Below are 22894 nucleotides of genomic sequence, written 5' to 3'. Positions count from 1 at the left end.
TGATATTTTGACTCATAGCAATATTTTTACTGTGCTGACTGGGGAATCTTAAAGATATGTTCAGAATCTTTATAATAAAATGCTGACATTTACATTTAACGTCTGGAAACATGAGTGCATGTACACTACCCTATTCTTTTTTCGTCAGTTTTCACATGAATGGCAGCTTGTAAGTGCCCAGATTAATATGTGATTTTCACAAAAATTCTAATTAAATTATTTGTACTATAAGATTGTTACTACATTTGTCTATATTCCTTATGTAAGTTCTAGATTTGCTTGCAAACTCCACAAATATTTCTTATTGAATTATGTTCATTTAATAGTGAAACACTACCTTAACATAGGAAGTTCTAGAAAGAATGGGAAGTAATATTTTTAGGAAATCATTCAAAGTTCAAAACCATTAATTATGTATTAGTTTATATTTTTTCATTACATGTTTTTTCTAAAGATGTATTTTACATTATAAAAAATGCAAAGATATACAAGTTTCAAAAATTCTAATATTGTCATAAATTGGAAAAAAATTTAATGTATTTCCATAGATTGCAACAACTGAATTGCGTATTTTAGTTTGAAAATACAGTTCATGTGTCTCAACGAACCATTCTCTCAATAGTATTGTGTGTTTCTGTTTAATATTGATTACATTAATTATTGCAAAATGATTCGTGGAAATTCTTTTTGGATTTAGAGATTGATTGACGAACACGCCATCAATAAAAGATCAAACAGTGAGGGAGTGTTTGAGTTTAGGATCCATTTGAAGATCAGAGTGAAGAAACGTCTGTGATACAGTGGTGTTCTTGTTTAGAGGCAGATTGATAAATTACCTCCAAATGACGTAAATTTCGTTGAATTGAGTGTAAATATGAGAAAGAGCCTTAAAAACAATAACAACGCCCTATTTACTGTATATGCTGGTATATAAAATGGCATTTGAAGCTTAACAAATTCTTCAAAATTAGGGGTCGTTTTATACAACTAGTTAAAATCAGACATAATTGATTACCTTCTGATGCTAGATGATGAAAAAGATTTGGATGTTGAAGGATATTAATAACTCGTAACCATTTCAGTCGAAAGTGCCAATAAAACAAAAACTTAAAAATATTTTAATCGCTAATAAAACGATCTTTAAAATGTTTTAATTACCTGTATTGGGTATAAAATGTACTGAGTGTATTAACTATATTCAGTAAGCATATATACTTTTTCTTTCCAATACTGATGACCAAGGAGTATCGGACAGCATTTGGTTTCACTAATCAAGTACACGATTCTGAGGGATCATCTTATATGGCCAGTATAGCCTGAAACTTACATTTTAACTTGAAAGTTAGGGGGTCGTCTTATGCGTCAGCATATCTGGTATTTCATATTCTGCTATTATATTACATACCATAATCTCGTCTTTTCAATTTGAAAGGTCAGCCGTCGATATGGATCATTAGGGCAGGTTTGAAACTTTCACAGACTAGCTATTTTAAAATATCCAACACATACTACAAGGTGCTATTTAGTGTAAACTCATTATTGTGTATGTTGACTTGCATTGCCTTATTTTAACTTTGTATAGCTTTTACTGTTTTGTATCTTTTAAAATAGCTAGTCTCTGAAAGTTCCAAACCTGTCCTAGTGATCCATATCGATGGCTGACTCGCAAGTATTACTGTAAGAATTTAGAAATATTTCTTCTTCATATGGTAGTCAAAAAGCAGCCTTTTATTTACAACATCAATACATTTGTTTGTAGTTATGTATAAAGCCACACAATAGGCTATCTGTACTGTATCATCACGGGTATTGAAACACGGTTTTTAGCTGTATATGCCTTCAGACTTACCACTAAACTACCCAGTGGGGGCTATGTTAAATGTAAAAAAATGCAACTACCTTGTGAAACAGTAGACTGGTTTTGTTTTGAACTTCACGCAAAGCTAAACGTGGATTACCTACTCTAGCCTTCTCTAATTTAGCAGTGTAAGACTAGAAGGAAGTAGTTAGTCATCATCACTCACCGCCAACTCTTGGACTACTCTTTTTACCAACGAATAGTAGGATTGAACATCACATTACGATGCCCCATGGCTGAAAGAGCAAGCATGTTTTGGTGAGATGGGAATTCGAACCCACGACCCTCAGATTGAGGGTCAAATATACACAACACGACAGCTTTTTATTATTATTACTTATATAGTTATTATGAATGAAAAAAAGATGTGATATGACATGACGTTGGAATATGGAAAGTATTAGTTTGGAAGTTTAAGAAAAAAACTAAACGTGTTGGTAAAATAAAACATGCGCTAAAATGAGATATGGTTACAAACAAATCAATCGGTACAAAGTTCTGTTAGCATTCTTACCAATTTAATAAGGAACTTAAAGATGTTTGCGAACACCGTAACATTTTTTTTTAATTTCGCGCAAAGCTACACAAGGTCTATCTCCGCTAGCCGTCCCTAATTTAGCAGTGTAAGACTAAAGGGAAGGCAGCTAGTTATCACCACCCACCGCTAACTCTTGGGCTGCACTTTTACCAACGAATAGTGTGATTGACTGTAACGTTATAACGCCACCACAGCTGAATGGGAGAGCATGTTGGTGTAACGTAAATTCAAACCCTCATTTCGTTATGATGTCGAGGTCTGACATGACCAGGTGGTTAGGGAGCTCGACTCCCAGTCTTAGGAAAATATCGTGACAAAAATTATCTTTGATGTACTCATTTAAACCAAATATCTTAGTTTATCCAGATAAAGATGCAAGTAATATTATATCTACTATCGCCGAACATACTCGCCCTTTCAGCTATAAAGGTGTTTATAATGCGACCGCCAATCCCACTGTTCTTTGCTGAAAGAGTAGCCCAAGAGTTGGGAATGGGTGGTGTTGACTAGCTCTCTATTACTGTTAACTTGGAGACAGCTTATGCAGGTAAGCTCTCGAGTAGCTTTGCATGAAATTCCAAACAACCAAACCCTACTATCGCATCATTCATATGTAACATAATATTAATATCACGTGTGTTTATCTTTCATTCTTGATGTCATACTGGTGCTAATTTGAAAATGTTACTTGGACGTGATTGTAAACTAAACATACATGTACAGATAACTATATCTCTCATCAGTGACCCATTTCTATGTTGTGGCTTTTTTCTAACTATCTGGGTAATACTAGCATGAAGAGCTATAGATTCAGCTGAAGGGACTAACTAAAAATATTTAAATATGTAATAGGCTTAATATTAATGCATTATAACAAGTACAATTGTATTATACTGTTTTATGAGAATGCTTTTAAAGTTTTCTTATAACTGTGAAAGTTATGTCCTATCTTACTATTTCTGTGATCCGATGACTGCAATTTGAAAAAATATATATATCTTAAATCCCAAGATTAGAAAAACCATCTTCTTGTTCGCAGGCCTACTTTTTGCACTCTGCTGGTATTCCATAAGATACGACAATTAACTAACTGTCCATAATCAACAATAATACACAAACATCAGTCTGTCAGTGGTGTAGCAACTTGTGAATAATACACGTAGCCGGTGGTGTTGCTGTTAATTCTGTTAGGCTTAAAAAAACAACAAAAAAACAACTCTACAAGCTACACAATCAACTTCTGGGCTGAAGTGGGTATTCTTCTTGACCTCGAGCTAGATTCATAACGTCTATCCTATGCAGTCTGATTACATATAATTACTTTATTCGCTGTTTGAAGCTAATATTGTTTGCGAGACCTAAAGATGGTAACGTTGTATTTACAATAGTCAGTTGTAGCAGGTTAAAAACATAAATGGTAAAATGCAGACATGCAGTTCACTGTAGTCTTAAAATTGTTAATAGGTTTAACTTGCTCCAACCAGTTATAACCTGGTGAACTCATGCCCTCTTAGTTAGCCTGTCTATTATAACTAGACAGACTGTAGTTACATGTTAAAGTTACAAGATATCCATTCAAATGATGAGGAACAATGGGCCTAATGCTGCATATATATGTATAACACTATCTGTTTTCACGTGAACCTTAATTCGTTGTGAAGGTCTAGTTGTGGATCATGTATGTGTGCCTTTAAGAATAATCTCGCAATGCAGACAGAAGTCGTAATTTGAAAATTATCCACTGTCAAGCCCTCTGATTTGAAGCATGTTATTCAATGGCGTGTTAGTATACTGGGGACCAATGCAAAAACACTAATTGTGTTTTTTTACACAAACCAAAAATATATCAAAAAAACACATACCAATACATCTATTAAAAGTTTATTAGAGAATGGGTGCGCAAGCACTTTCAAGACAGACAAAAATTAAGTATTATTATAACAGCTTATTTACTAAAAATAATAGTGTATTTCCTAACACTAACGGCCCAGCATGGTCAGGTAGGTGGTTATAGCACTCGACTCGTAATCCGAAGGTCGAGAATGCTCGCCCTTTCAGCCGTGGGGGCTTTATAATGTTACGGCCAATCCCACTATTCGTTGGTAAAAGAGTAGCCCAAGAGTTGACTGTGGGTGGTGATAACTAGCTGCCTTCCCTCTAGTCTAACACTGCTAAATTAGGGATGGCTAACGCAAATAGCCATCGTGTAGCTTTGCGCGAAATTTAAGAAAAACAAAACAAAACCTAACACTAACTACTTTAATTGTATTTATTAATGGCCTGGCATGGTGAGGTGGTTAGGGCGCTTAAATCGCAATCTAAGGGTCGCAGGGTCTTATCCCTGTCTCACCAAATATGCTCGCCCTTTCAGCCGTAAGAGTGTTATAATATTTCCATCAATCTCACTATTTTATGATGAAAGAGTAACACAAGAATTGGTAGTAGGTGATGACGACTAGCTACCTTCCCTCTATTCTTTCACTTCTAAATTAGGGACATTTGTTTAGAATTTTGTTTGTTTAAAATTAAGCACAAAGCTACTCAATGGGCTATATGTGCTCTGCCCACCACGGGTATCGAAATCCGGTTTTTTAATGTGTAAGTCCGCAGACATACCACTGTGCCACTGGGGGGCTAAATTAGGGACGGCTAGCGCAGAGAGCCCTCATGTAGTTTTGTGCGAAATTCAAAACATATTTACAACTAATATATATATATACCTACCTCGATCTTAGTGGGATTTGCTATATCCTAACCCCTTGCGCCCCCTATCTAAGATGTAAATTAAAACATTGAAAATACAGCTTACAACACATGCAACGATTGTACAAATCTACCAGACTGAAAAGAATGTTGCCGCATTAGTTACTGAATTTCACCTGATAATATAACAATTAATTCGATCCATTATTATTATATCGTAGTTTAACATAAAAACAGTATAGTGTTTTGTCTAAAATTAATGACAGGATTGGTTTTAAAACCTTTTGTCCTCGACAAAACTAAGCGTAAACGGTTTATTTGGCGGAGTAGAGTTCTGGTTTTCTTGGTAATTTTCCAAGAACAGAACAGGAAAAGTAGTGCAGGTTTATTTATTGAGTTATCTGGAAAATTAAATATTTACATTTTATATAAACATGAGCTATTAAACTTATAAAAGTTTTAACGCTCATTATTATGAAGATTACTCATATTTTCCTTCTAAGTTAAGAAAACAGGAACAAGCAAATAAGCTTAGCCTGACGTTTATTAAAGGACCAATGAAGTAACAGTTTGTACTATTTTTTTTATTATGTTTTAACAAATACCATCCTAGCTCCATGATGTCATGCGGAACAATACAATTTGGTCATAAGTGTAAGAAAGGCTCATTCTCAATGTGACGGAGCTGTCGTATCTTGACGTGGCTGCTACGTTTTTGAAAATTTATCCACTCGGATTGTGGCAAAGTTGGTGACGAGAAATACGTAACTGGTAAGTTCTCAGCTGAGCGTTAATAAAAGTGAGGTGTGTTGTCCAGTGGGTGACATAAAAGTGGGGAGCTTAGAAGAAGTTCGATTATGTATAGTGCTTAAGTAATGAGTTATAGTGAAAGTACTTTGTTCTTTGATCAAGCGCATTTATATATAGGAATTGGGATCTACACTGTAGCTTGAACATTTTTCTGAAATGGGCTTGACATTTAATAATCTTAAATAATTTTGAATGTTTTGTAGCAGTGTTAAATATCAATATCTCGACATTTAAAACTTCCTAAATATTTTTATTTACCTTAACCCTGACGTAACACGTGCAAGAATAACAGTTTAGCAAAGGCAACATCCTAGTACATTCATGCAACATAAGTTGACTACGGTTAATATAGAACGAATGTGATGTATGTCGAAATACTAGTAGTAGAAGTAGTAGTAACTAGGCTAGTACTGTTAACATATTGAAACAAGTACGGATATTAATAATGATGTAATAATAGACGAAAGGAAAACGAAAATTTAAGACTGTTGAAGAAAAGTCTATCCTGTTTACGTTTAGCATTACCCCCTATTAAACAAATAACTAGGAGATTAGGCTTAGGCTATGCATGCAAATAGCGTGAAGAAAATCAGGCTTAAAAGTTGCGCGGGAGAAAAGTAGGCTTAACATGATAACAGTAAACAGTAGTAGCAATACTATTTGATAAGTACTCAATTAAGAAATTAATTTATATATTTTGTAGAACGTTGTTCATTAATATCAACAGCAACAAGTATAGCATAATAATTAGTATACTATCAGTACGAGTGCTGTGTGAACTTACCTGACTTCTGGAATGGAAAATAGGAAATTTTATGAGGAGCGACATTGTAAATTGGAAGTTGTAGTTTAACACTGTTATGTGACAGTGTAGTGTAACCGCTCTGAAACAGTTTAAATGAAACTTTTTCTTGCCATTTGATAAGTGTTATTATGTTCATTACATTTTATTTTAAAACGATAGACAAACAAAACATGGTTAACGTGTATTTAGTTAAAATTAAAAAGAATAACAAAAAAGAAGAAAAAAATGTTGCTTTTTTTTTTTTTTTTTTTTTCGTGGCTGACAAGTCATCAAATCTCAATCTCTACAGCGACCGGTGACAAATAAGGTTAAGAAAACGTAACAGAGAGGGAGTGAACAATACCGTGTGATATGTCTATCAGGTTATTCACCAAATTAAAAAGAAAACAAATCTATATATAATGTAAACATATATATAAAACTTGTATTCAGGTATAGAGAAATCGGGACACTTGCTTCTGATTGAAAAAAAACAAGGCGAAAAACTGTATTGATTCCAGTTTTTACAAGAATATCATGTAGCTATTACCACAAATAATTATTGTACTGATTACTAAAGTGTCCAACAGAGAATGGTCCATTGCTTCATGTTAACTTAGTAAAAGAAATATTTGTATGCAATCAACAAGGCCAACACTGCTTTTGAGTATGTTGTTTACAAATTTGAAGTCCAAATATATGTAAAGTTTGTATAGTAACTAGGGGGCAACCTAACATTTATCTTCTCCACAGTAGACATATTCAAATGTCATGCTTATATCATTGTTATTATATAACGTCTTCAGAATACAATTTTGTGATTGCTTAGGATAAGGAAGGTCTTTAGTACTTGTGCTATTTTTAGGGATGTCAAGCTGAAGCTTAATATTTTCTCTAAGTTGATCCCTAGCATTGACAACCAAAAACCAGCTATTTGATTGGTCAGCAGTATGGCAAGAAACCAACCACCTATGTATTAATTTTAGAAGTTATCTAATAACTGCTGTATTTAAAATAGCTGTCGTATTTAAATATCCAACTATTATATAAGCTGAAATGGAAGATATGACATTAAATAGGCAGAAAATGTTAAAATTACTGAGAATATTTTAAGTTTTTCATGATGTTAGAGAAACACAGGTTCAAGAAATCTTGATAGAAATGAGCACTTTCTAAAGGTGGACCTTTCTTCTTCAGGGACAAATAGGGAATTCTTTCATTCAGTACCATTATATCCTAGCAAATTTTCACTTATGTCGGTTGATAATTATGTTATATTAACATTTGTAAAAAGGAAAATTACAAGATTTGAGCAGTGAAATGGTTTGAATTTCAGTTAACTGTATTTTCTCATTTGCAGAAGTTAGGAAACAAATGGATCACTGCAAAGAGAATGTACACATGTCAAATATTATTGTACCATGTTCAATTTACTTTTTGAAAATGAGCTTAAAGCCAGAATTTGTCAAACTATCAGGTCATCTCTTAAGTAATGTTCAATTTTAGGTTCTGAAAAACAGGATTTCAAATGCTTTTAATGTTATTTAATCAATGATGTATGTTCCATTATTATTAATTGCTTCCTGCCAGTGATTCACAAGCTCTTGAATGCCATTTGTATAAAACTCTTGGGGTTTGGAGGAAAAGAACGTAGAGAGGGTAGTTTTGACATCTTCATGTGTTTCAAGCTCTTTTCCATTAAGATAGTTCTGCAGACTTTGGAATAGATGATAATCAGATGGGGCAAGGTCTGGAGAATAAGGAGGATGTGGATGTTTTTCCCAGTCTAGCCCTTCAATATTTGTAGATGTGATCCTTGCTGTATGGGGCCGTGCATTATCCTTGTCTAACACAATACCTTTACAGGCCTCTTTTTCTTTCAGTACAACATTCAAGTGCTCTAACTGTTGACAGTAGAAGTATGATGTAATCGTTACGTTGAGTGGCAGCAACTCAAAGTGGATCATATCAACAGCATCCCACCAAATGCTTAACAAGACTTTCGTTGGGTGGAGTTTCATTTTGGGCTGTGCTTTAGTCAGTTTACTTGCACTGAGCCATTGTCTGTGGCACTTAACATTTTCATAAAATATCTATTTTTTATCTCCAGTTAAAAGCCTGTTCACAAAAGGTGAGTTATGTTCACGAGAGTGCAGAGAAGTGCACATGTCCACTCTTGCTCAAAGATTGGCTTCTGTTAAATCATGGGGACCCATTTTCCAAGTTTTGACACCTTTCCAAGCTGTTATAGATGGTGGTGAACTGTTGAATTAAGCATCTGTGCTAGTTCTTCAACTGTTACAGCACAATCTTCATCAAGTGCAGCTCATAGCAAGTCATCATTAAACTCAACATGATGACCTAAACATGGTATATCACTTAAACTGTAGTTACCTTATCTGAACTTCTGAAACCACCTTTGAGATTTTCTGTCATTGAGAGACTCAGCACCATAAACACCTTGAATGTTACATGTAGTTTCTGCTACACTATTTCTTTTTTTAAAGTCATAAAGCATTATATGCCTAATGTGCTCCTCAGACATGCCCATCTTCATAAGGGTTGATTTTATTAATTATCTGAAAAATTTGAATTGGGTTGGTTTCTTTTAATTGTCTGAACATTTTTATACACATCCCACTACATATTGTAGTCATTAAAGCCTTCTACAAAGACAGAAATGATTATGCACTTTCTATATTAAATTTTTGGACATTACTTATGGTATGACCTTATAATTGCTTGTGGCATATGATATGTCTTTGTTTTTTAACTGTTCCTACTAACTGGAGAACTGTATTCTAGAATTACAGAAAATTACTTTGTAATGAACTTTTGGTATGTTAAAGAAATATGCAAGAAGACCTTGTGTAAAGGTTTTAAATGCAGTATTCTCTGAGAGGAATTATCTTGTACCATTCACCAAAGACAGTATGCTGTTTTAACATTTGAAAGGTGTTTTTTATAAATATTGTTCCTTTTTCCCTAGAACTCCCATGTGTTTGTACATATGTTATGTAAAAGTAGGCACAAGTGTTTAATACAAATTTATCCCCAGAACAAAATATTTTCATTTGTGTTTGGAATTAGTGTTGTGTGTTGATGCTTAAAAGATGATGAAACACTAAGCTGAAATATTTGTTGAAGATTCCACAATTTAAATGGGTTTCTCAGGATATTAACTTAGAAATGTAGCATGTTTTTGTGTTTGGTAGTGATTTTCTTGTAGTCTTCAATAGCTTTTAAAAAAATACACAACACTATTCTAATATTAAAGTACTGATCATCAGTGCTGTTATTAATTTTCCTAAAACCATCCACATTGGCAAATATCTTACTTTAAAAGTGCCATAAACTAAATCTTATATAGGATTTTCTTGTAGTTCTTTTATTAATATTCCATCAGAACTGATTCCATGTATAATTGCTTTGCTACTAATAAAAATATGGTTTTTGAAAGGTTAAGACCTGGAATAAAATAGTTACCAAACTACATTTGGTACTGTTGGAACCCAACCTATGACCACTGTAACATATCCCAAATCTTGTTTAAATGTTTTTATTTACAAATTACCTAATTAACTTTATTCCCTATAGTGGAGGTACTGTGATGTATTGGCTTTGCAGTTTGGGCTTATCATTGGATGGCTACAGGTTTCAAGTTGGTGCATGTCATAATGTTGTGTTTTTGAACAAAATCACTTATTGTAATTGTATTAGTCTACCAAACTGATGAGTACCAGCTGTTAGCAGAGGGTCAATATATGATGGACTGGCATCCTGTCCACGGGAAATGTATGTCATCATTTACATCTGCTTCTGCCAGTTAAGCAGGTGTTTAGCACTGGATTCTTTGTGGCTATCTGGCATGGGAGGGATTTGAATTGTAATACAGACTTTAAGATTTAGTACAGGTGAGGTTGGATTCCAGAACTGAAAGAGGATAAGTGTGAATGTAACATGAAATATTGATGAAACTTGATATGCTTATAGATTGGTACAGATTGGTTAAGAACAACTTTTTTATCCAGAAACTCTTGATAAGGGTAGAGGTCCTTTAGTCAACCATTTCTTTTTGTAAACTGTTTATTTCCATATATTACTACTGTGTAGCCTATACTACAGTGGTAAAATATGTACTCAATGTAACTTTTATATTTTTACAAATTTAATGTTTAATATACCCTTAACCAGTACATATCTTTCTTCATTAAATTATTGTATTCTAGTTAAATAATACGAAAATATCAGGATTAAAAGTAGAATATGTGCAGAAATTATGTATATTACATTATTCAAATTTATATTGCAACTATTGAAAGAGATTTTACTATTGGGGTTTAGTGCCAATATCTTTATTTTCCAGTTTATTTTCAGAAAGTTTCTCTAATTATGCCTTGACACTAACCATGTCCATTTCACTTTCTGCCAAAAAAAGAGGAAAATGAATTTCAGAGGTTAACTAAGATTTCAAGGTGAATCATTTCAAGTGGCCCAAAAAGCTATAAGAAGTTACTGAATTTGCACAAGATGAACCATTTCGGTTTGAGTTATTTCAACCCCTGAATACCCAATACTGTGTTTGTTTGTCAGCATTCTTCCCTTTAATTCCTGCAGAGTTATGGAGATAACAAGGATTTCCCTGCTGTTTGTGGCATTCTTTTTCTACATTCTGTTTTTCTTTTATTTCAAAGCTTTGGTGCTTTAGTTTTTTCTAGAAATAAAAAAAACAAACAAAGTTGACAATTTTTCAAGAAAAATAATTTTTACATTTTTAACACCATTCACAATTTCAGACTTATCTGTCCAAAAACTAGTTTTTATTTTAGTGTAAATGATTAAAATGTCAAAATGAGTTCCCAAAAAGGATTTTCATGAATTTTGAATCTGCCATAGATCACAAAATAGTTTTATTCATATGAAATACAGCTTGGTACCAGATGTTATCACATGCTCCATTATTTTAGAAATCAATGAACATAATTTCAAATGATTGTGTGGATCCTTTCAATAAGGTCTGTTTGTTTATATTCTTAGAGCATTGCTACCCTGGGTGCCCTTCTGCAAACCAAAAGTTCATTGTGTTGACACATAGTTGTTTGACATTATGAAATTGTCTGCCTTCTGAAATATTTATTTACTTATGAATTAATTTATGTTGTAAATGTTGCAAAGATTAAAACTGAACTAAAGAAACATGTTGCTGTATTAATACAATTATTTCTAATAATATTTTTTACATTTTGCTGTATGTTTTTGACTGTATGTATTATTTTAAAGTTTGATTTAACATTTTAATTTGTTTTGTAATTGTTTGGGAGGAGTGATCAGTTTAATTTTTGCATTACGTAATACAATATCTCATTTAATACACCTACAGGTAAATATGGGAAGTTTAAACATAACCATAGTATATGAAAGACTAGGATATGGTAATTGAAAGTAAATGAAAGGTTTTGCCATGTTAATAAAATGTAAAATTACATAAAGTTTAGTGAGAATCGCAAATCCTTTACAGAGATTAGAAACGTTTATGTCAGCTAGTTTGTAGTTGGTTGTACTTGAACAATGCATTTGATGAGATTCATTAAACTTGTCTTAAATGCCGTAAAATGCACAGTACATTGAAGCATGTTGCCATAGATTATATTTTTCAACTAAGTAATTTTTAGTCTTTTACTTGCAAAAATCATGCTTTTTTTTTAAAAGTCTAGGTTATTAAATTTTATAAAAGTATTGCAAAATCATGTGTTATTTTTCATGTTTTTCAATGAAAATAACTTGAATGTTAAAACTGGTATGTTCATGTAACTTAACCACCAGCCCACATTTGAATGAAATTATCTTTTGCACAACTGTTAATTTCAAATTTTGCAGTATCAATCTTATATTAGTGTAATATCAAGTTATGGAAACCTAATGGACAAAAACTTTGAAATTTCAGTAATTATTCAATTACTTAGATTTTCTTGATAAATGCAAAACTAACCCCAGTTCCTGTCTATGCTATTATTTTAGACAGTGTCAGACAAATATTTTTTTACTGTAATTTATTTTATTTAATCAGCCTGCATTATATAAACAACCATAATCAAATTTCATGTAATAACTAATGTGTGCATTTTACAATTATGATAGCATTAGTCATTACATGAAATTTTATGGATTATAGCAAGAGTCGAGTATTTTTAGTGTGTTGCACATAATAATTTTTGTCCAATATATAAAATTAAAAAAAGTAGATTAATATGCCACCCTGATGTACATGTACATTAAAATACAAAAGGCATTCTACTTTCAAGGCAAAAATAAAGATAGATTTTGTAATAGAAAGGTACAAAAGAATTTTGACTTGTCATTGTGGATATTAGTAATCAATATGGATGAAGATAGTTTTATTTCTTGGTGACAGTAGAATGTTGTGCTTTATAATTAGCATTGTTGGTGGAAACCATAGTTATACATGTATGTATTGTATCGTTTACTACGTGCCAGCTACAACTGTTGAATACTAAACATTATCGTAGTTACTTTGAATGAAAGAGAGGTTTTTGTTATTTTGAAAACGACAAAAGACTATATTTCATTTAAAAATTTGAAAGTCACAGCTGCTCTTAATAATTTGTGTTATTGGCTGTTTGTCAACGTTCAGTAACCTTCATAATACAGCTACGCTCACTGTACCATGCAAGTTATTTATAGTTAGAAACACTGCTGTAGCAGACTCCTACGGTTCAGTCACAAAAGCATTTACCTGTCTCTAAGTGGTCATTAATTTTTCAATATTTTTTCATCTTAATATAACAATTTAATATATGGTTTGGAACACACATTTTTGTGAAGTGTGATCTAGGTATTAATATATGGTGTAAAATATTCTCATAAAATCAATAACAAATGGTTGCTAGTTGTAACATCAGTTTACTTCTCTAAAATTAACTGTAATTCTGTCTTACTTAATTATAATTATATGTCATATTTATATGCATAAATCTTCTGTCATGCTATTTTCAAATATTAAAACTTATTTTAATTTCAAATTATAGTGTTGATGTTCACTATAGGCAAAAGATGTTTATTGTAAGTGAAAACTGGTGTATCCAGGCCCCACACACCTGTATCAACAACCTACACTACTTTGCTGCTGATGTCAACCTTGTACTACAGAAAAAGTATTATAAATTGCCTGTTTAAGCATTAATCATGGACAAATTTACAGTTACAGTAACTTTCTGTATTTAAAGTCACTAAAGTGCATGTAGCTTGAATATTGATGTTTTTTTTAAAGGATATGTGAGTTTTCATCCTGAAATGTTTACTGAAATTTTTTTCAAGTGTACTCTTAAGTTTTACTGTAACACTAACCAGCTATTTTCAAGTGACACCCATAATTTTATGCCCTGTTATATTGGGATAATCTAATTTGCTCTGTAAGTTTAGATCTGACTACAGGACTGTACTGCTTTACACTTGTATAAGTATTAGAAAAGAAAATACATTGTATTTTATTTGAAACTATTTAGGATTTGGTGAACAAAACTGCATGATTCATAAAGTTGTGAACTCTATACTAATGACATTCCATCAGCTTCCTATGACCAATAGTTGTGAGGCTGAACACTGTCCAGTGGTTACTGTACCAGACTATGAATCTGGTGCTTGATTTGTTTACTTCCCATTACTGCAAAATAATAAAAAACACACACACACACTTTGAGGCAGTAGGTACATTATAAGGATGGTAGTCAAAGCCTACTGTTTGGTCAGACATCAGTAGACTAATAGTCTTATAGTCATTAGTGGATATTATTGATTAGCTACTTTCAAACTAATTTTATCGGTTCAAAATTAAGGATGACTAGCACAGATAGCCCTTGAATATCTTTGTGTGAATATATATATATGAAAAAATCCAAAGCTGTTGGCTTTTCATGTTAGAAATATTAAAATCTTTTTTAGACCTTTGAGAGTTTTACAATTATTACTACTGCTTCAAAATCTGGTTAACAGTGGAGTTATTAATATATAAATTTTTTCATTAAAATTTTGATTTCATTGTTACTTGAATGTTATATTTCTTTGCCAGTAATTAACAGTGTAAACTTGTACTGGTGAACTTATAAGCTATATGGGTTGTTTAGAAGCCGAAGAATAAAAACAAGTTTACACTGTAAATCGATGTAAAGATATTACTGATAGTTTGTGGTACAGTAATTGTCATCAGCCAACAGATTTCTGTTGTAAATCTTTGATGATACCTCAATGTAGCTTTGTTCTAAAACAAACAGAACATCAGTGCTTTAGCGTTAAGTCTTAATACTTAGTGTTAAAACCTGATTTTGATACCTGTGGTTGGCACAGTTCAGATAGCTTATTGCATGGCCTTGTGCTTTATAACTTAGAAACAATTGGTGTATATGAATTATAATTCATATACAATATTTGTTTAATGAGTAAATTATCAACAGCACACTCTGTTTAACTATTTCTAAACGATTTAAAATCGGCAAGGATTATTATAAGTATATGTATATAAATCAACAATACGACCCTTATTCGTAAAGGTAGATAGGTAATTATGGTTTTCGTTAAAGTTAATATAAGTGGGAATCCAGCAACCTGAAAAAATATCACGTATTTCACACCAACGGAATGAATATAAATTTGTTATGAATAAATTTTAGATCTAACTCACTTCTTAAATTAATATTAATATAATGAATATTCAAATATTTTAGTGCAGGTTTCTCCCAATTATTAAAGACCTTGAGATTTATTCTAATGCTTGTTAGGCTTAACTGATTTTTATCGATTGTTTACATTTTAGTACTAGAAAAGTCTTAATGAAAGTTGAATAAGTTATTACTTTAAATCTTCTTTCGTTTTTGTTTCGCTGTTAAAATCTCTCGGTTAATGCTAGTATATAATTTTAAATAAGTGCTTTAGAAATCAATATATGTGCTCCCCTTCTCGCGTTGTGAAATGTGTGCGCACCCCCACCCCTCCTTCTATACGCGCTTATTCTACAACACCGTACAAAGGCGGTAAGAATTGAATCTGATTCGTCCAGATGTTACGATTTAAATTAGTAATATGCCATGTGATCAAGTAGTTCAGCACTGAATGGTGGTTTGAGATATAACAATATCATTGGGCATGTTCTTGTAGAACTAAAGGAGGCTGAATTGCAAGACCTGTTGTTACTTGGTGGCGAGATATTTATAAAGTTATTGTACACTATGAACACTTTGTATTATTGATCGTACACAGGTTAAACTTATCGTACATCTGGCAACACTGGACCCTGAATATTGTTTATATGTATTACATGTTAGGTTTATATTGAGAAAAACAAATATACACACATACATAAAGATAATATTTGTGTATTATGTGCAATTTATTTGGTTGACCTCACGAGGTCAGCATGCAGGTGTATCTGTCAATCATCTTAAGGTCTGCTAAATACTGGTTATCAGCAAGGTATCCGTGAAACGTCACAGTTTCATTTGGCGTCGGTTTTATGTAATAAATATAGAAATTCGAACTGTTCGTTCCATTTAAATTGAACCTTTGGGGATTTCAGCAGAGTTCGCATATGCTAAATGTTATCGAAATCGTTTGGTTCAGTGAGAGCCTCATAATTTTAAAACACTACAGTGTGTGACAACCGTTATATAAACATACGCGATTTCTCTGTAAAAATGATCGAGCAACATTATAATTTAAGCATTAATGGCAGAATGTTAAAATAACGACCATTTCAAAGATAAGGATCGTTTTTGAAGATATCGCTTAATGATGAGGACAGATACTGACGATTCATTTCCTTAAGACATCCAGTTTAATATAGCTGTCGTTTTTAAGCAAAATAATATTTTCTATTTATTGAAATAATTGTATAACGATGGATATCATGTGTAATTATTTAATTATTACTCTTTCCCCGTTATGTCAGGAGTAAGTTTACGTGTTAAAATATTAAAATCTGGGGCTCGTTTCCCTACGGTGAATATGGCATAATTTGTCCAGAGAGTAGTTTTGTAAAAAAAACAACAAACTTATCACTCAGAATCGTTCAAATACATTTATGGATTGCGCCATCTGTCATCAGTATTTCTAATTAAAGATAATGTTTGTTCTTTTAACAACAACAAAAAGATTAATTGTTTTGGGTACCACTGATGTTTAACTTTATGTGGTTATATACTAGTAATGGAAGATCTGTTTCAGTAAAATGAATATTAGTGGATTTTAATATTTTCTGCTTCTGTTAAACTTATGTTTACTGACTGATAATATGATATATTTAAGATGAAAAGGTGTATGTTTTAAACCTAATTTTATTTTGTTAATGGAACTATTATCATTGTTAATGAACTTGAGTTTGGAGGTTACTCAGACTTGACAGTACCACAACAATTGTGTTTTGTAGAGTACAGTTTCTAAATCTGTAAAAGTTTAAATTTTATGCACAAAAACTGGGAGAAAACAAAAAGTTTAATGGTAAGTAGATAGTAAAAACATCTGGTGGTAGTGTATGTTCTGCAAAAATCACCATTTCCTGCTCATTCATCTCAGGACACGTTCTTTTCTTTTGTGATATTCAATTTTTCAAATCCTTCATAATAGCTTTGAAATATCATTGTTTTATTTTGAATTTTTTTTCTTTTTTGAAACAATTGCTTTTTCAGAAAGTTTCTTAACTTGTGAAATGAAAACTACTAAAAAAAGGTAACAGATTTTCAGTTATTTATAGGAAAATATAAAATGTTTAGCATTTCATTTTTCCTTTTTTGAGTTTGAACAAGAATGAAGTTTGTATTTGGCTACTGTTTTTTTGTTTTTTTTAGCTTTTTACCTTTAACAGTTTTTTTAATGGTCATAGCACTGCTGTTAACTTGTAGCCAGAATTAAAATAATGTATATTGTAGTTTGGGCAGTCAGAATATAGTTTTATAAAGTACAGTTTAAATAGGATGGTAAAACCATGGCAGGATTATACACAAGTGTCTTTTGCATATTGTAAATAATGTATATTAATAATAGATTGAGAATTTGATTAACCATTTAGACATTACTGTTTAATGTTGTTACAGAATGCCATGGATGGTTTAGTAGAAGAACAGATTTCTGTTGCAGTGTCTTCCTCACAATCAACCATTGATCGGGCTACAACTTCCTCTAACCATACTGGTCAGGGGACCCAAAATGGAACAGCTCAACCTACAGGAATACTTTCAGCTAGTTCCCTTGTCTCGGGAACACAAGTTAGAGGCAATGGGACAATACTGCTTATGCCACGTGCATCAGAGAAAAATGTGAGTTCTTATGTTGTTTATTTCACAAATTTTAATGCTTTTATTCACACCAATCCTTGCAGCATGTCGAATGACAGAACTAACAAGGTAATGGCTAAAACATATCAAACACTCTAGAGTCAAACATAATATTTAGAAGATATTGTATGGCTTTTTGGGGATTGACAGATGACTTCCATATGTATGGAGGAGTAAGAAGTTGGTAATTTATTACCAGTATGGGTGAACTGGAACAACCTGCAGTTCATCAGTTTACAAGAACAATTTAGGAAGGTTAATAATTCCAGGAACTAACAGAAATTATTTATATTAAATAATCATAATTCAAACCAGGTGGTGTCCCATTTATCAAAAGATAATATTCAAAGAAAACATAGTCATTATAGAAAGAAAAGTGTATATGCAAGTAAAAATAACTAGGTTGGCTCACAAAGAGTTTAATAGAAAAAAATTAAAGAAAAACATCATAAATTTAAAAATTCAACTTGACTGGTATAACAAGAGACTTAGAAGATTACAGAATATCAAGAAAGTGAAATGGAAAATTAGGACATCAAATAGGATGTATGAGAAAAAGTTGGCTGAAAATGTAAAAATTGTAAGGATTTCTTTAAGTATATTAAGGGTAAACAAAATGTTAAAATCAGGGCAGGACCCTTGAGGGATGATAAAGGATGATGGCTGTGTTATTAAATTTTGCTTTTTTCTTTGGTTTTAACTAATAGGATTTAAACAGTATTCCATATCTTGAACAACTGATAAATGGAAACAAGATCAAACAAGATTTCTGCATTAATTCTGAGCTGGTTAAGGAAAAAATTATGAAGTTTTAAAGGCTCCTGGGCCAGATAATAATTCTCCAAGAGTTTTGAAGGAGGCTAAAGATTAGATATGTAATACTATTGTTTGTCAGACCTTAAAAAGTGGTCAAGTAGCAGAGGATTGGAAGTTAGCTAATGTAACTCCTCTTCTCAATGGATGTGATAAAAATTATCTCAGAACTTGTAGACCTATTAGTCTTACACCAGTTGTGTGAAAAGTTTTGGAAGTTCTGTTAAAAGTTGCTTTGCTAAAGCATTTAATAAAGTTTAGAAATTTATTGGATAGTTACCATGGTTTTGTTAAGGGATGATCTTGACAATGTTAAATCGTTTTACATTCTTTGAAATGGTTACTGCTTATGTAGATATGGGTAAGGGTGCAGATGTGGTGTATCTGGATTTTCAGAAAGTATTTTAAAAGGTTCCATGTAAAAGACTTGTAAAAACAAAAATTATCTATATAAGTGTGGGAGTTAAGTTAGCAATTCAATAGAAGAGCGACTGGATGGAAGAAAGCAGAGGGTTGTTATAAACAGAGTTCACTCACACAGGATTAATGTCACAAATGAGGTTCTTCAAGGCTCAATCTTAGGACCTTTGCTCTTTTTCAATTACATCAATGATATGGATAAAGAAATAATTTAATTTGCAGGTGATATCAAGATTTTCGGTGTTGGTGGTTCTGAAGAAGATGCTGTTACTTTACAAAAGGATTTAGATCATTTATTGAGGTGTTTAAGATTGTAATAGGAGATCTAGTTGAAGTATTTAAGAGGGGATCCAGTTGAGGTGTTTAAGGTTATAAAGGAAACTAATAGTGTAGACACTTCATTTTTTTCATAGTTAATGGTGAGAATAGTAGGACTGGGGGATAGAAATGTACATTTTGGTAAGGTAGGAGTCCTCTTCAGCTAAGACAGTTTCATTTTTCTAACTGGGTAGTTGACCTGTGGAATGGGTTGCCTACAGATGTTGTGGAGGCGGTAAATTAAAGTGAGTTTAAGAAAAAGCTATATGTATAAGATGATAAGGGCTAGTTTAAGGGCTTTTGTTTTTAATTATTTTAATTTAGTTTAGAGCATGAAACAGTTGAGATGGACCAATATGTCCCATATTGTCCCAAAATGTTATAACAAATGCTGTTTTTTAAATCAAATCCAAACAGCATATCTGTGTAAGAATGTGCTGTGCCATATTTCAAAAGAAGTTATCAAAGGGGGGGGGGACAGTTCTCCTGTAATCAGACAAGTTTTACAAAAGTTTATCTTATATATGTAAAAACAGCTGGTTTGGGTTGAGAAAATTTTTATGTAGAGGAGCTCCTATATATATACTGTATTACTTCAAATTTAAGATGCACCTTTTTTCACATTTTTCTAAACTGAAGATTAGGGAGCATCTTAAATTTGAGTTATTGTTTTTAACTTTTCAAAAGTCTCGAAAACATAATTTTCCTTGATGTATCCTTGTTAATACAAGTCATTCAAAGATGGTATTCATAATATTACGATGCTTGGCTGAATAAAGACAATCATGCTTTGACATTGAGTGGTAAACCAAAAGGGCATCAGCATCAACAATAATGGAGTGGATTTTGAAAGCTTGGAAAGAAGTGTTGGACAATATTATTAGAAAATCGTTTTTAAAATGTTCTTTATCCAATGCAGAAGATGGAACACAAAATAATATTTTTGGGACAATAGTGAAACAAGTATGAAGACTTTTTAAGTTCACAATATAACAGTGAGTCAGAAGAAACATTGGAGTAACATTGTGATTAAATAAAGAAAGCAGGAAGAGACATTACTGTAATGAAAATTTAAAATTTCCTGTACATATATTTTTATTATATTTAATTTTAAATACATTACTAACATTTTTGATTCAGTGCTTAGTGCTACCTCTCCATATATTATAACTATATTCATTTAATTTGTTGAATTTTGTGCAAAGTTGCTCAAGAGCTAGCTGATCTAACCACATGCAACTCAGAAGTGGTAGACTGGAGGTAAGACAGTCAGTCAACACCATCCATTGCCAACTCTTGGGCTATTCTAATAAAATAATGGAATCGATCATCACGTTATATTTCCCCTATACTACATGGTTAAAAGAAAAAGTATAGACTGTGATGGGATTGTGAATTGAACACCTCAACAACCAGGTCATGTTAAGCCTTGCATTTTTATAAAATGTTATTCATTGTGATTTTAATGTTCTTTGTAGTCTATCTAATAACTTTAGTGTCATTCTAGATTGCTACAACAGTGTCTTCAACGACCCAGGCCATTGCCGTACCTCAACCTGGAGGTGCCGTTTCCATAGTACACGTTTCTATCCCTAGTGGCACTCAACCTATTCATGTGCAGTCCGTTATTCAACCTAACCAGCAGTCTGTAATACAAGCACCAGGAGGAACTGGACTTCAGTCGGTAAGGTTCACTATAAAGATATCTTCTTTTATATGCATTACATCAGAAGAGTGTTTTGTATGTGTATATATGTGTTATGTATAAAATAAATTTTTATTGGAGGAATATTGTAAAAAGAAAGATATTTGTTTGCGAAGGGAACTTTAATTTAGATCTAGTTATTATATTTAGTGTTTCAACAAATTTTTCAATATTATAATGAAACTTTGGACCAATGACTTTCAAACTTTTTTATATTGATAAAATATTTAAACATCTTGAACACTTACTCTTCTGACATCTTAAGCAACTTTCATAAATTGTGGTAAAGTCACAGTGTAACTATAACTATTCTAATTTCAATAGTATGTGTTTAATGTGTTGATTTTCTGTAATTTTTGTCACATTTTGGCAAACATTCAGTAAGCAGCAATATGAGATTTATGTAATAATTGAATCTGATATTAAAATTAAGACTTTAGTGTAAATATTGCTTGTACACATTAAGTAGAATAAATTAAAATGAGGTATTACATGAATTTCATTCTAAGTACTACATGAAGAGGTTAAGAAAGTTCTTTTTTATACAATCATAAAACATATCACCTTGTTTCTCATTCACACCTTTAGATACTTTGTTGAAATAGATAGACATATAGGAAAAAAATATTTTTCTTTTTATATAAAACATATGGATGTAGCTGAGTTACGGCATAGTTAGGCTGTTTATTTTCAAAATTATACAGTTTTCAAAGTTATTTTAATATGTTTCAAACTTCTATTCATATTGAAAAATATTCATTCATCTATCAAAATAACCAAGTCACAATGTGTTAAGCCTAACCACACAAACTGGGATAATCATGACAGAGTTAGGGTTTTGGTGTTGGTGTCATGTTTCAAAATGAACATAATTTTATGAGTGTGTATATTTTACAGTTTTAGATATATTAAAATGCTATCCATATACAGTTTGTTTAATTTAGTTTTATTCCTTCTAACATTTTCAAATGGAAATTTTAGAATATAACTGTAAGAAATGTGGGAATTTTACATATGATTTTGCTTACAAACACTGCATCTTGTCAGAATAAGATTTATAGTGTTTGATCCTAAATTAATTGTTGTGGACATTTTCCATCATAGCTGGGAAAGAATGTGATCCTGTTAAACAAAGGATCAGTTATTCACAGTGCTGAGGGTGATGGAGGTGTCCATCCTGTTCAGGTAAGTGTTCCTTGGTTCACTAAAATCTTTAGATATTAGAAGTGGGTAAACTCTGGATTATAGTGAAGCAGTCTATGAGTGTTTTGTATTTTATTTCTACATTCTAAAACAAGCAGAAAAAATTTCAAAATTATGTTACTATAACATTACACGATGCATTAAATATTTCTTACCTATTAAAATATAAGATGTTTATTAGACAAACGATTTGTAAGGTGAACTACATTTAAATGAACAGTTTGTAACCATATTGTATAATTGTTATATCAAAGAGTATTAGCAAACAAGGTTTGTATAGAGCTTGTAATTTTAATAATCCAATTTTAGAGTCCTGAACAAAACAAATATTTGTCTGAGTAGTCCAGAAAGAACTAGAAATTATGGTCCAGTGTAATCTAATGTTTTCCTTTAAATTATATAG

At 31.9% G+C, this 22894-nt stretch overlaps 1 protein-coding gene across 10 annotated transcripts in view; it reads left to right on the top strand.

Moving 5' to 3' along the window:
* The first annotated feature begins 5205 nt into the window (after nt 1-5205).
* Nucleotides 5206-22894, top strand: part of LOC143233626 (cyclic AMP-dependent transcription factor ATF-1-like) — a 28695-nt gene continuing 11006 nt past the window's right edge. For 2 of the 10 annotated variants that reach the window (XM_076470048.1, XM_076470042.1), the window contains exons 1-5: nt 5729-5870; nt 13740-13865; nt 17793-18014; nt 21091-21267; nt 22393-22473. In XM_076470048.1, coding sequence (XP_076326163.1) covers nt 17799-18014; nt 21091-21267; nt 22393-22473 — 474 coding nt within the window. In that variant the 5' untranslated portion in view covers nt 5729-5870; nt 13740-13865; nt 17793-17798. Of the gene's footprint in view, nt 5871-5922; nt 6274-6994; nt 10608-13739; nt 13866-13910; nt 17200-17792; nt 18015-21090; nt 21268-22392; nt 22474-22894 lie in introns of those variants that run through there. The other 8 variants (XM_076470043.1, XM_076470045.1, XM_076470044.1 and 5 more) reach the window with 8 other exon arrangements.

Source organism: Tachypleus tridentatus, chromosome 12 (assembly GCF_004210375.1).
Source record: "Tachypleus tridentatus isolate NWPU-2018 chromosome 12, ASM421037v1, whole genome shotgun sequence".
In the NCBI taxonomy this organism is placed as follows: domain Eukaryota; kingdom Metazoa; phylum Arthropoda; class Merostomata; order Xiphosura; family Limulidae; genus Tachypleus; species Tachypleus tridentatus.
Note: the sequence above shows the minus strand (reverse complement) of the source record. Positions and strands in the feature narration are given on the sequence as shown.